The sequence below is a fragment of the Eurytemora carolleeae genome, unplaced genomic scaffold (genome assembly GCF_000591075.1).
Source record: "Eurytemora carolleeae unplaced genomic scaffold, Eaff_2.0 scaffold110, whole genome shotgun sequence".
NCBI lineage: Eukaryota > Metazoa > Arthropoda > Copepoda > Calanoida > Temoridae > Eurytemora > Eurytemora carolleeae.
In genome coordinates, this window is record NW_019396070.1 from 245,535 (window position 1) to 260,586 (window position 15,052).

Genomic DNA, 15,052 nt, shown 5'->3' on the forward strand with positions numbered 1-15,052 from the left:
CCCATAATTATTGTCCTGAATTTCCTTTCCCAGTGGGTAACGTTTTTTTATGCTTTTTATAACAAATTAGCTATTATTGCCATTTAGTCATTTTTGCAACATTTTTACCCCGGGCCAGGAATGGTTTGTTTCCCCGAAGTCACAATCAAAAGAAGTTTTCTGGTGCGAAGGGGTTGCTGGGGGGCCGAGCCCCCCTTCCGGAGAAAATTTTTGTATTTTTGTTGTATACTGGAGTGTTTTGGTGCCCAAAAAAGGTCAAAAACCAAATCCCCTTCAAGATTTTTTTAGATTCTTAAAGCTTTTGATATTGATGTTAAGGAAAAAATACGATACTTTTCCTCAAAAGGTTTTGCATAATTTCCTGTGTGAGCCAAAACTAGCAGATAAAAATAATGATAATCAAAAATAATTTTTGAAAAAGTATTCTATGACATTATGTTGTCTATAAGTCCAGTCAGGTAATGCCTACGCTACAATAAAGGTTCTTAAAGATTCTTTTAATTCTCTTGTAATACTTAAAGCATGATGTAATATATAGAGTATGATCGTATACTGGAAAACCCTTCAACCCAATCTCCGGCTCTGAGCGGTAATATACATCTCACATCAGATTGGAGTGTAAGAGATACTGAACAAGAGAATCTAAACGAGATCTCGAGTTGAGGAAGCTGCCTAGATAGATAATAAAATGGAGCAGCTAAGCGAGATATCGAGTTTGAGAAGCTGCTTAGATAGATACGAAATTGGAGCAGCTAAATGACGAATCCGGATCCCAGGGAGCTGCTCAGACTGACACGGAACTGGAACAGTTAATCGAAAAGTTCCCTGAAAGAGGATTTGAAGATTGCATATCGGATGTATATCAAGACTAGACAGAGGATTGCAACAATGGAGGAACAGCTCCGAAGTCATGACCTTCTATGGTTTGTCATGCTTCCGCTGGATTTCTGGAAAGCAGAGGCTGGATTGGCGGAAACCTTAGAAGAGCTAGAAGAGCGGACTGAGAGCTAACGTACTGCAACAAGCAGAAGTGTGGGCCTCTACAAACACATAGGAAACTGATCCAACAAGAATAAAATGTACTCAGATCAATAAATAGATACGCCGATAAATCACATTCATTCATACTCTGCGAGATGAGAGCATTAAAAAAAAACGGAAATTCCTCAAAACCGGTTTTTGAGGCATTTCCGCGTTAAGACGTTTCCGTGTTGAGGCGTTTCCATAGCACCATAATAGATATTTCATCATCAAATGACTAAAACGCCAAGAGGATCAATTAATTGTTTACCTTTAAGTTACCCCCTGCATCTATCATTGAAAAAAGTTTTTTTTGCTCGACCATTTTATCTGAAACCAAACTTTAGTAGAAAAGGGTCGGAAGGCTGAGTTTACAGTTTACCAAAAAAGTATGCAATTCAGAATTTAAAAATTTTCTAATTTCTTTTATACTAAACATTTGATTTAATGTTACACTGGAGTAAATTTACAAATTTTGAATCTAGTTATTGATTAAATAACCAAATATTTTTCGGCCAGCCGAAACATCAGCTAGGAGGTAGCCTAGGTAGAAAATGAAAAACTATAACGATGACAGCAAGATTAATATCAAAGTCTAACTCTAAGTCCGGAGCATCAGCAAGTCCTACAATATATTCCTCCAGCTCTTCTCTCCACTCTGTCAGGTTTCCACCAGGGATTCTCCTACCTATCTGACTTACTGAAACTCCCAACCTACCCAGAGATACAATCCCCTCGGTGTTCAGCTCCATCAGTAGATGATTAATACAGTTCTTCTTATTCTCGGAGATATCCTCCAGTCTTCTCTGCTCCAGGATGATGAAACTTTTAACAAGCTCTTCGAACTGTGGATGACAACTGATTGCGACAAACTCGTCTTCTAGTGTTAAATCGTCCAGGTTCGTCACAGGAAGCCTACGACGGCGTCGAAGCTGGGCGACGAGGGATCGACTAGGATCTATCCCGAGATAGGGTTCAGGATCTAATGGTCTGATCTCTGGAAGTTGATCCCTAGGAAAAACTTCCGGAGAAGAAGGTTGAGGTTGCAATGATATGGTTTCAGGTGCTCCAGGTACAGGGGATGATGAGGCAGATGAGTCGCTCAAAGGTTGGAGAAAATTTTCCTTGGAAAGAATAAACATCTCTTTAATCGGACCCTTTCTTCTCTTCGACAATGCTCTTAGCTCCGCCTCAGCATTGGCTTTTGTTAATTTAACATAACAATTCAAATTCAAATTATGTTCAGGATTGAATGCAAAAGCTTTCTTCCTTCTCCTACAGTTCATTGATTTTAAACCTCGGGAAATATTTGAATTGGAAGGTTTTCGAGTGGATTTCGGTTCATCCAAAATGTTTTTCTCAGTTGAATTCGGTTTTGAAGAAAATTTTTGACTCCTCGTTCCTTTCTGCATAGGAAGGACTGGCCGCTGTTGAATGGATGATCGTTGTTTAAGAGGTAGAGGTCGTTTTTTGAAAAGCGAAGACCTTTGTTTAGCAGAGGGTGGTTGTATGATTAAAGCTGGGATAGAATTTTCTGAAATAGAAGTATCTGAATCTGAATCACTGTCCTCAGGTTGAGGGATTTGAATATTGTATCCAAGTTTAATTAGCTCCTCAGCATCATATCCGTCAATCTCCTTCTCCTCGTCAATATCATCATCATAAGGAGTATCCTTCATCTCATCTGTACCTGCAGCAGGAGTGAGCAATACTTCATTATCACAGGGAGATTCATCAGACATCACTTGGCATTGATTGAACTTGGGTTCACTTATTTCTTCTTCAATTTTCTCCAGAGATTCATATTCACTTTCAGAGGAATCTTGGTGATCAAACCTCTCATCTGCTCTGATATTATCCCTGATATGATCATTATCATGGTCATCTTCATTGTCAAAAGAAGTATCTTGTTCGTCCGAGTCTACAACAAGTTCTATAGATCCGTGCTCTCTTTCGGTCGAGCTCGTTTCAGGTTCTGAATCTTGCTCTGGTTGCGATATCATAGGTTCTGGAGATTTGGAAGGTTTCTCTGGTTCCGAAGTTACCACAGGAAACAGCGAGTCCTGAGATGTGGACGAATTCTTTGGTTCCGAAGATATCGAAGTTTTTTCTGGCTCCTGAGATCTAAAAGATTTCTCTGGTTCCTGATAATTAGAAGATTTCACTGGTTCCTGATATTTAGAAGATTTCACTGGTTCCTGATATTTAGAAGTTTTCTCTGGTTCCGGAGAAATCATAAGTTTCTGGTGCTCCGGAGAAAACAAAAGTTTCCCTGGTTCTGGAGATAAAAAAGGGTTCTCTGGTTCCAGAGAAAACGAAGGGTTCTCTAGTTCAGGAGATAACAAAGGGTTCTCTGGTTCCGGGGAAAACGGAGGGTTCTCTGGTTCCGGGGAAAACGGAGGGTTCTCTGCTTCCGGAGATAACAAAGGGTTCTCTGGTTCCGGAGAAAACGAAGGGCACTCTGGTTCCGCAGAAAACGAAGGGTTCTCTGGTTCATGAGATAAAACAGGTTTCACAGTTTGATTAAAAACAGAAGTTTTTTCTATAGAGCAGAGTCTAATAGCCTCTTCCTTGGACATTTGTTCCTTGAGTTTCTTAAACTCGAGAAACTCATTGAGATCAGAAACATCAACTTGGATACTTCTACCGTTACCTTGAACCTCTATTGGGAGTGACGCAAGATTATCAACCTTGCTCAAGGTACCATCTGTACCTGAAAGCCTTGAATCAGGTCTGAATCTGATTTCTTCATGGATAAATTTAACATCTTCAAGTTCTTCCTTAACTTGAACCTCATCCTCATCATTTACAATATCGTTGTGGTCAGAACAGTGTTCATTAAGTATGTTTTCAACATTAATAACATCATCTCCAGCAGCAGTACTGTAGACAATCTCGGATTCGTTTTTCGAAGATTCGTTATCTTCCAAAGACAAAGAATGAGAATGACCGGGGTTAAACGTCATTTCAGATTCTTTATTAGAAGATACATTTTCTACCAAAAACAAAGATTGAGGATGATCAGGGTCGGATTCTATCGCCGAAGATTCATCCTTTTCCAAGGATAAGGATGGGGATTTAGAAAGTTCTGTAATTTTCTCATTTTTCCTTCTCTCTATAAAGTCCCTAAATTTTGTAGTTTTCTTGCCGGAGGATATTTTTAAAGCTGATCTAATCCCGGAGGTTTCCAATCCAAGGTTGAGAGGAGTTATCCCGGTTACCGGACTTGGATTGGGTTGCTCTTGAGATGCAAGTCCGGAGAGAATAGGTAGAGAATCTAATATTGAAGTTTGGATACTCTTTGGTTTTAAGGGTTGAATTTTGTCTGGAATAAAAATATCTTTCCTCAGTGGTGACTGCGGGTATGGGGAGGAGATGAGAGATCTAGATAAGGGCGTGAATCCTGTAACTGAAGAAGGTGTAACGGAATTGATATTAGAATGAGCTAGGAACATATCCTTGTTTCTCTCTCCGATATCTTTAAAAGATCCCGGCAGTTTTCTAGGTTTTGATGGAAGGATGGTAGCAGGAGAGAAGGGTTTAGTCTGAATAGCAGTTGGAAGAGTTCGCTGTGGAGTTGGTTTATGAACAGGGGAGGGAGAACTAGGACTTGGTAAAACAGATAAATAATCAATATTACATTCAGGAGATAGAGAGTAAGATCGATAATCAGATTCAATCAAACCCCGGGGTTTTCGGAGCAAGTTTTTATTGGTTTGCAGAGAAGAGGAAGAAGATGGTTGAGATCGGAGTGGAAAATCTGGAAGTTTAGTTGCTAAACCAATCCTAGTTCCAGGGCCTAACTGAACAGGTTTAGAATGAATATTAGTAAGGCACACGGTTCCCATATTGTCTTTATTAACTAGAACCCTTCTCTCTTCTATCTTAAGGATTCCATAGCAGAGAATATTGTAAGCTTTATCTATAGAGGGAAGATAATCCTTGATAATTATTCCAACCTCTTCAATAGCTCCGGGTTCTAGATCTAGCTCCGTGTTGATTAACACTTCATGATATTCTAACCGGAGCTCCAGTAGTCCAGACTCTACAAGAGCAAGGTCAACCAGTGAGGAATGAAGAGGCACTGCGTAATCTTTTACAAAGTTCTGGAAGGATGGTGGAGATCTTAAGATATATTTAAATATATCATACAACCTTCCTGCTGCATTGGACGGGTTCAGTTTAGATTTCAGGTTTAAGGAGGATGAGGAAGCTTGGAGCATAACGTTTTCATAATATTCGTCGAATCCTTCCAACCCCGGGGCTGGAAGATCTAAAGTTGAAATATCCGGAAGGAATTCTAGAGTTCCAATCCCAATCACAGTACTTCTGAACTCCTGTAGTAGTGAGCACCTGGAGAGAGCAAGAAGGAGGGTTCCTAGAGACGAATCTGAACGTGGAAAGACCAGAATATTTCGAGAAGACGAATCTTTAAGAATTTGGAGAAAGGATTGAAGTGCAGTTTTCTCACTAAGACAGGGTTCGTCTGACCAAAACATGTCGAAGCCTCCGGTAGGATCAGGACGGAGATGAAATCCCATTTCCTTCAATTTGAGAGGATTCAAAGAACCTTCAAATTTTCTAAAATCAATCGGAGCAAACCATGACTTGTTCTCGTCCCTGCATGATAAGGATGCTAGGGTTGGAAAAGTAAAATTATTTTCCGAGAAAACAAGATCAACAACTTGAGCATGAACAACCACCACATTGTAATCATCATCAACTAGTTTAGATCGCTCTAGGACGGATCTGAACTTCTCCGGGTCTTTAATATCCTTGACAGATTTCCCATCGATCTCATTCATTACATGAGAGACAGTGCGTTCAAACAGGTCCAGTGTACTGTTCAAATAATCAGTGATCGGAATATCCAAAGCCGAGGAAATCTCTCGAAGAAACTTGTCTGAGGATGTTCCGGCTTTAATCCAGTTTTCTGACTTCATCCGGAAATATAAAGTTTGTAAATCTATCCAGGTCTTGAAGTACTCATCGAAGAGGGTTCTGTCCTCTCTGGTGCAGGTCTTGAGAACCTCCTGAAGCAGGTTGAAGTCGGACAAGGTTGGAGTAACAAGTACGGGTTCAAGGGAGCTCAGATCAGGGTAGTATCTCATGACGTAGCGTAGAAACCCTCCAACGATTATATCGTCAGGTTGTCCAGAGAATCTAGAAAATTATAAATAACCTCGGAGAAAATTTTAATAAAGTTCATAATCTTATTTTCAAAATATCAAAAAAGGTCACACCTTCTTTATGCATCAGGTGATCACTGTTTATAATTTAAAAATAATAAAAATAAATTTTCGCAGAAGTTATATTTAATTTATAAGATTGTAAATTTGTCAACTTACTTAAAACAACGTTTCTCTGAGTAAACCAGAACCTTCAAGGTTTTAATCCTCTTCTCCTCTCCGTACTCTATATGGACCAGGACAGGACGGATCGGCAGAGAATCTATAAAAAAGTAATCTTGAATATGATAAAATATTAGCGTGGTCTTAATTTTAAAATTATTTACCTTCTACAACATTCTGAGTGCTTAAATCCTCCACGATCTGATCATTGTAAACGAAAGATTCTTCAGTTTGTGAGATATCAGAGTGCTGAGATTCGGAGTCGAGATGTTGAGTCTGGGAGCAAGATTCATTTGTTTCAAGAGATTCTTGATCCGTTCTCTGAACACTAGATTCAATATCAAGGATGGTTTCTGCAGGTGCAGAGTTGGTGTTTAACTCCTCATGGATAATATTTTCGACATCACTCAGAAACTTATTCTCATATTTCTGAATAAAAGTTCTTCTAAACTCCACCGTAATCTCCTGAGTGCTGAAGAAGAGGCAAGCGGTATTAGTTTTTCCAGCACTCTTTACCATCACACTGATAGGTTTAGCATTCGGACATTTCTGGGATATTTCCCGCCAAACATCAACCTCGGTCACGCTGACCGGCAGCAGTTTGATAAAAACTAAACACGAGACAGGGGATTCAACAATAACGGGGTTCTCGATAGTCCCCACTACAGGGGGGTCCGGAGGACAGCTTGGAGGCAAGGACTGGCTAGGAGTTGAACTTGAGGACGGGAGGACACACTTGAAAGAATTCGAAGATTTTTCATGACTTTCGGAGAGAATACGAATGGAGTCTTCTCCTTCGTCCGCAGAAACTTCGATGAGTTCGATCCTCGGCTTTTTGTGTCTCTGCAGGATCCTGTTCACGACTGCATCCGAGGCCGTCATAATTTTCTCCGTCTTGATCGGACGAGAAGTCGGTTCCGGTTCGTACTTGCTTAACAAAATGGAGGTTTGAGAAGTTAATATATTTGTATTCTGAGATACTTCCGGTGTAGATGTTATGGGTTTAGGTTGCTGTGTTGCAGCTTCTCTAGGGTCATTCTCTATTAAACTCTTCCTAGAATAATATTCAGTTTAAAAATTCACTATAATTTATTAATTAATTCACTATATTTTATATAATTAACTAAGTTTATTGATACTCAAAGGATGTTGTTAAAAGTCAATTACCAGGGGCGAATATTAATAATTAATTAAAAATAAATTTATACCCTCCCCCCCCTACCCCAGGGGAGTAATAAATTTTTAATAATTTGGCAGATGTATTTTGATGTCTAATTTTTTATTTGAAAGTTTTTGAATTTTTCTCCAAAAGAAAATCAATAGTTTTCCCAATTTAGCGAAAAAAACCTCCGCAAACAATTTTTTGCGCTCAGCAAAAAGATTTCAAAAACTTCAAAAAATTTGATAAATTCTTTAAAATACATTTTTTAAAAGTGCTTTAAAAATTCCACGAGCAACGCCGGGCACTTTAGCTAGTACAAAGTTAAAATGCAAGGAACGTTAATTGCAGTTGCGTATACTCTGAGTACGTATTAAAACTAGTTCTCTCTGGACGGAATTTGTGAACAAGAATAGATGCATCAGTGTTTGTGTAGAATCCGAGGAGGTTAAAAGCATTAAATTTTGACAATTTTGATAATTCACATAATAGTTTCCTTTGACCAGAATATTTTCATTGATTTTTATGTGAAAGATGGATCCCATGTTAGGCTTCGACATTCGTCTTATGTTTACATTACCGCCCAGAGACAGTGCACTGCAGTACAAAGATGCGTACACCTCTGAATTAACTTTTCTTGCATTATAACCTTGAGCTATTATTGTTTTAATTTCAAATAAATATGTTCTACTTTCGTAGATGACCTTAAAAGATTTCTTCATCATTATCATCTATTAATACTTACTTTTTAAAAACTGGTTCTTCTTTAATCTTTAAACGCTTTCTTGCTTCCTCCTCATGGATAGATCTCTCTTGTTTCTTGATTTTAGAAAAAAGATCGGATACATCTGCATCTGAAGGTTCACCACTCTCTAATTTAGCAAGGAGATCAGATATAACTGCTGTAGTATGAGTGTCAGGTTCCAGGTTATCCAGTAGATCAGATAAATTGGCGTCAGAGTCACTGCTGATATCACTCAATTCACTAGAATATTGAAATGCAGTGGAAACCAATACAAAGTAGTAGGAGAGTTATTTAAGGTGAATAATTTCAAGAACTATTTAAAAATATATCAAGAATAATTTTAAGAATAATTTCAAGAATTATTTTAAGAGTAATTTTAAGAATATTATCAAGAATAATTTTTAAGTGACTGGGAAATAAAAATAAAAATAGGGCATCTCTGTAGGCGAGTTTTTTCATCTTCTTACTAGAAGTTGAGTTGCCCCCCCCCCATAATTATTTCCTGAATTTCCTTCCCCGGTGGGTAACGTTTTTTTATGCTTTTTATAACAAATTAGCTATTATTGCCATTTAGTCATTTTTGCAACATTTTTTACCCCGAGCCAGGGATGGTTTGTTTCCCTGAAGTCACAACCATAAGAAGTTTTCTGGTGCGGAGGGGTTGCAGGGGGGCCGAGACCCCCTTGTGGAGAAAATTTTTGTATTTTGGTTGTATACTGGAGTGTTTTGGTGCCCATAAAAGGTCAAAAACCAAATCCCCTTCAAGATTTTTTTTTAGATTCTTAAAGCTTTTTTAATGGGGGCAACACATGATATTGATGTTAAGGAAAAAAGTATGATACTTTTCCTCAAAAGGTTTTGCATAATTTCCTGTGTGAGCCAAAACTAGCAGATAAAAATAATGATAATCAAAATTTTTTTTTGAAAAAGTCTTCTTTGACATTATGTTGTCTATAAGTCCAGTCAGGTAATGCCTACGCTACAATAAAGGATCTTAAAGATTCTTTTAATTCTCTTGTAATACTTAAAGCATGATGTAATATATAGAGTATGATCGTATACTGGAAAATGAGATATCAGAGTGCTGAGATTCGGAGTCGAGATGTTGAGTCTGGGAGCAAGATTCATTTGTTTCAAGAGATTCTTGATCCGTTCTCTGAACACAGGATCTGGTTAAATAAACATTCTCGTCAAGAAATATACCTACGTGGACGGTGATCCACCCACTCAGTCGATGCACCAAATATAAGCACTCATTTAATATATTCGTGTGATTGATTGATTGTAAAATAATGATTAGTTGATGGTATTGCTTTAAAACTTTTAAATTATTTGGAACTGATTAATATTGTGATAGTTTCCACCACAAGACGTGCTTTCCCTGTTCCTAGAGTATAAATGAACTGTGGATATTTACAGAAACACGCGTGAGAAATGGGTATGACGACTGAGCCTGCGTCCGGCATTTGGCGTGAGGACCTAATTGAAAATTAGGTGAGAAATGCACAATTATTGATCTCGAAACCCCGAAGATTTATGTCTTTAATTGTAATCGATAGTCCCAATAATCATTATACTCTTCCATTAGAACATAAAATACAATTGGGAAATGAGACTCAGTTCTCAGTATAAAGAAAATATACGAAACTTTTCTAACATATCTCATTCCTCTTCACCATAGGCAATGGGGGAAACTTTTTAATATTTTTAGGAAAATCATGATTTTTTCCTTTAATAAACTGGGGAAAGTAATAATTTCACTATTCAGAGATAAAGGGAAGGAAATATCTTTAGAATTTTCTTCCCCAGACTCCGAGTTAATAACTTAATATAGTGATATTATAACGTTCCTTCTTCTTTTAATATATTTTTTCTTCCCTTTCCTCCCTTTTTCTCTTTGCTTCTCTATTTTCTTTTTCTTTAATTTTTTCTTTTTCTTCCCCTTTTATCATTTCCCCCCCCCCCTTTTATTCCTTCCTTTTTTCTTTTTTTTTCTCTCTTTTTCCTTGAATTTCCTTCCCTGGGCTGAAAGTAAGAATGTACTCCCCTGGTATATTCCCGCACTATTGTTTTTCTACTCATCTAATTTTAAGTAAAAATAGTTTGGCGGATTTCTTAAAAGGTATATCATTCAGATTGTCTTTCAAAATAAAAAATAAAAAACTTCATACATATTTCATAAAAATGAGTTTACCAAAAAAAAAATTCATTTGCAAGATTTCGCAATTGACTCTTCCTTTAAATTAATTCAATCAATTTCAAAGATTTAGAAAATTAATTGAAATAATTTTACGCGGTTATAAATCATGAAAAGAATTGTTGATCAAAAATCATAAAATTAATTGCTAAATGTATTTAAAAATAAAATACCTTTTAACTTTAATCTTTTCTGAATCTCTGTGTTTCTTCTTTTTCTTCTTCTTTGGTTTATGATGTTCTCTGGATCTACTTCTTTTCTGCTTCTTAATACTGATATGTTCAAATCTTTTCTTTATCATTCTCTCCGCTGATTTATCCTTCTTTTCTTTTTTAACCGGAGACGATCCTTCTGAACTACTATTTCTCATATATGAACCTGATCCAAGTCTCCTCTGGGTCCTGGTTTCATCCATGTATCTTCTCTTCTCCGCACTCCCATGAGAACCCCCCGGCGGAGATACTCTTCTAGGGTTCAGTTCTATGAATTTCTCCGTATATCTGTCAGTAATCTTTTCTTCTTTGATTTTTGGTTCGGTTTTGAATCTAGGAGATCTTTCTTCTTCCGCCTGTCTACTTCTCTTGTCAATTTCAGCTGTCAAACTCTTAAAAGAACCCTTTTCTGTTTTTGAAATAGACCGTTCACTTGAAATACTTGTTCTAGTACTAGTTCTAGAAATGTCCGTAGACCTGCTTCTTGTTTTAATCTTGTCTCTTGATCTTGACCTTCTAGTGTTCTTGTCTCTGGATCTTTTCTTTTCAATTTCTGTTCTAGGTTCAGTACTGTCAATAATTCTACTTTTTGCATCAGTTCTTGAAATATTTCTGTCTTTAGATCTACTTCGGATATCCGTTCTTGTCATACTACTGTAACCTCTTCTATTCTTGTCTTTTGATCTTGATCTGCTTCTTTTCTTTATTTCAAATCTATGTTCTCTGTTTTCTCCTAGCTCCCCATGTCTGACAGCATGTACATGAGGAGTGTCCTCATCCCAGTACATGTCCGGGTCATACTTCTCCGTCCTATCATACTTTCGACCCTTATCAGAGTAACGGAACCGTTCCTGCTCCACAATTCGTTTCTCTACCCTGATTCGTTTATGTTCCCCTCTCCATTCCTGGTCCCTTCTCCGTTCCTGTTCCCTACTCCGTTCCTGGTTCCAACTCCGTTCCTGGTCCCTACTCCGTTCCTGATCTATACTCCGTTCCTGGCCCCTGCTCCGTTCCTGTCCCCAACTCCAGACGGAATTTTCATAATGTTCGGCTTCTCGGCCGGGAGATCTCTCTGTTTTAATTCTGAAATCATACACAACATTTTATTAGCTTAAACATTTCAAGGATTTCTGAAATTTCAATAAAATCTTTTCTCACCGTTTTCACTGTTATCAAATTGATAAAAAATGTTTAAAATTTAAGTAAGAATTTATGATTCTGTATTATAATAAGTAAATTGAACAAATGAGTTAACAATTTTTTGATAAATCGAAATAAAATCATGAAAGAACATTTCAAGGTTTTCTTAAAAAAAAAACACTTTCTCAGCGTATCTACTGTTATCAAATTTGTAATCAATATAATGTTCCAATTTAAGAATGTATTATACTGTTAGTTTAATCTATGAATGATTCATAGATGCAAAATATGCAAACCTTCTCATCTTCGTCCAATGTTATGTCTGGGTTTCCTTGTATTTGCATTTCAATCTTCTCTGAAATTCAAAACATTAAAATAAACATAAAAAACTTTAATATAACACCTGGAAACATTAAACATCGTAAAAATGCAAAAATATCACAGAAAATGTTTAGGTTCGGTCGATAAAGATCTGGTTTAAGAACTCTGAGTGACGAAAAAAACAATTGAACCAAAGAATGGAATTGGGATGATTGCAATCTGTGAGATACATCCAAAAAAAATAATTCGATTTTGGGAAGATTTTAAAAAATTAATCGAAACTGTAAGTCCAAATAATAAATTAATAATTGGAAAGGGGGGGGGGGGTTCTTTGCTACATCACAGAATAGTAGACTATTTTAGACAACATATAATAATAACAAGACAAAACAAACCCTGATTGGGTATTTCAGGGGTTGAATTAGAAGTTAGGTTTATACTTCTTAACCTCAACCATAAGCTGATGAATATTGATAAGGTTTGAAGCTGCCGGGGTTTGAGACAGCGGAGCCACACTCATCAACCGGGTAAACCTTGACAAAAATATAATCTTAAAGGGACGATGATTTGAAGTAACCTTTCAAGCAATGCACCATTCACAACGGTACTCTTGAAATCTTTATCTGAACAATAATGCGAAGGATACTGTAGTTTTACAAGTTATAAAATTGTTTAATTCTGATTTCTTTATAATTTTCTGCAACAGTAATGAGCAAGTAACATTTGTAGATAAACCCTGATTAAAAATAATCCGTTTAAAATTTTAAAAACAATTATATTTAATTAATACTTTATCAGTCATAGCTTTTAAGATTTCCGTGAGTAATTGGGCATTGCCATCTTTTCATGAGGTGTCACTTAAAACTACGCTGACAGTCCCTTTAATAGTTTAGTTTCTATTCCTAATTACTACGCTAGAATGTATTATCTAAAGAATACCTGTGGTAATACTGGAGAAGTGTTGTCAAGGTCTGCTGGAGAATCCCTGTTCCTAGTTTCAGGTTGGGGAAGGAGGACAGGGTTTCTCCGTTGATCCGATCCAAGGATTTCTTCCACTCCGCTCCGAATGTTGAAATTATTTGAGAAACTTTCTTCTCCTCCTGCTTCAAGCCATCAATATCTCCTAAAAAAAAGAATTTTAGAAAAAAATTTAAAATTAGTTTTATTCTCGACCCTTTAATGCAAACCTTGAAGACCAACTAGGATAATCTGCAGGGGGCCTGTTGGTCCATAGCGCAGATGTCGGTATAGTTAAAAAAATCAACCCATGAGATAAAAAAAAATTAATCCTTTTTTTAGAAAATAAACTTTGTTGTCGATGATTTTGAAATGGTTTTAACATTTTCAGAAATACTGTTAACATTTAATAGTAATAAAAAAGTCTGAAAACATATTAATCCCAAAATAAAGAACTGGTTGACCAACTTTTCTCCAGTTTTCTCTTATTAATCCACTGGATGAAAATTATTCTGACATTTAAGAGAAAGTTTTAAAATTTCGATAAATGCACTTTTCATTAAAAACTGTGAACATAAAGAGGTAATAAAAATAGATATCAATATTTGTTTTTTTTTAACTGCTTATTTGCGTTGCGTGTTCTCTGCAAAAACAGCAATTTAGAAAATATCTGAATTAAACACTTTGGGAGTCAGTAAAATGACGGTATCTGTAACATTTTTGCTGAGATCAAGGTTTCAAGGTTACTGTTGTAAATCGGGCATTGTCATCATTGCAGAGAGGGTCACTATGATTACAGTCCCTTTAATCATTAAATATAAACCGGTTGACCAACCTTTCTCCAGTTTCCTCTCCGCCTCATTAATCCACTGGATGAGGTATCCAAAGTGAGCCTGCAGAATCTGCTCAACAAATTCTTCACTCCTACTCCTCAACTGCTCTCTGAGAAACATTTTAAGAAATTGATGAATAAGGGAATAAATAAAAAATTGGATATCAAAAGGCATGTTTTCTTCCTCCTTTTTTATACTTGTTCCCCCCCCCCCAAAAAAAAAATGTATTCCCTTCTAAAAAGCACTAAAAAGCTCGGCACATTAATCTCTGGGGGGAAAATGATTTCAAAGAGGGTGGGAGAGTGATTTTTCAAGAAAATATAAACCCCTGTCCCACTCAAATCGGGAAGTGACTTTACTAAATCAAGACTAAAGTGAGGCCTTATCTCTGGTAATGGATTTTCTGTTTCTTAAAAAAAATATTTTCAAATTAGTGCAGCAGAAAAAAAATGAAATAACTTCCAGCTTTTTTTAATTAACCTACTTGAAAAAGTTCGAGCTAAGTAACCGAAACAAATTCTTTGCAACCTAATGTCGTAGCCCTTGGACATTGTAAACTACGTGTTCTGCACAGTCTTAAGTCAAAGTTTTAAATATAAGTTTACACCGTCAAGTTGCAAAGATAAAGTGATCGGAAAATTAAGACTTTGTGGCGAGTAATTAGTTCGTTTGAACACTTGAATATGTCAAACCTGAAAGCGTCTGATTCCTTGGTTTCCTCCTTAGTTCTCTCCAGGATGATCGACATAATAACGTCGTAGTTGTTGATCAGGAAGAGCAATTGATCCTTCCTAGCTGGGAAGGTTCCTGCCAGCCGTAGGATCAGAGATTCAACCTCCTCCTGGATAATGCAAGGGATGCAAGGGGTATATATTTTATAGAAAATCATCCCTCTCCGTATTACCTTGTTTTGATGGCAAAATTGGAGAAAATAAATAAATATTGGGGTAGTTTAAGCATATGTTCATGAGAAAAGGATTCATTAATGCCAACTATACCTGTAGATATGCTAGTAGTTTATGCATATGTTCATGAGGAAAGGATTCATTAATAACAAATATACCTGTAGATATGCTAGTAGTTTATGCATATGTTCATGAGGAAAGGATTCATTAAT

General features: G+C 36.7%; 3 protein-coding genes across 3 annotated transcripts in view; all 3 read right to left on the reverse strand.

The window, feature by feature from the left end:
• The window catches only part of LOC111712001 (uncharacterized), a 14,464-nt gene extending 13,092 nt beyond the window's left edge, over positions 1 to 1,372 (reverse strand). The window contains exon 1 of the mRNA XM_023486507.1: positions 1,292 to 1,372. Coding sequence (XP_023342275.1) covers positions 1,292 to 1,345 — 54 coding nt within the window. The 5' untranslated portion in view covers positions 1,346 to 1,372. The remainder of the gene's footprint in view (positions 1 to 1,291) is intronic.
• Positions 1,350 to 12,217, reverse strand: LOC111712008 (uncharacterized). Its single transcript, XM_023486520.1, has 6 exons — positions 12,121 to 12,217; positions 10,646 to 11,767; positions 8,276 to 8,515; positions 6,536 to 7,425; positions 6,369 to 6,471; positions 1,350 to 6,183 (listed from the first exon to the last, which is right to left on the reverse strand). The coding sequence occupies exons 1-6, from the start codon at positions 12,126 to 12,128 to the stop codon at positions 1,548 to 1,550; spliced, it is 6,999 nt and encodes a 2,332-aa protein (XP_023342288.1). The 5' UTR covers positions 12,129 to 12,217; the 3' UTR covers positions 1,350 to 1,547.
• Positions 12,218 to 12,233: 16 nt separating this feature from the next.
• LOC111712019 (vacuolar protein sorting-associated protein 52 homolog) overlaps positions 12,234 to 15,052 on the reverse strand; it is a gene marked incomplete in the record, with an annotated part of 8,586 nt that continues 5,767 nt past the window's right edge. Inside the window, 5 exon segments of the mRNA XM_023486530.1 lie at positions 12,234 to 12,678; positions 13,085 to 13,268; positions 13,938 to 14,044; positions 14,628 to 14,776; positions 14,934 to 14,987. Coding sequence (XP_023342298.1) covers positions 12,567 to 12,678; positions 13,085 to 13,268; positions 13,938 to 14,044; positions 14,628 to 14,776; positions 14,934 to 14,987 — 606 coding nt within the window.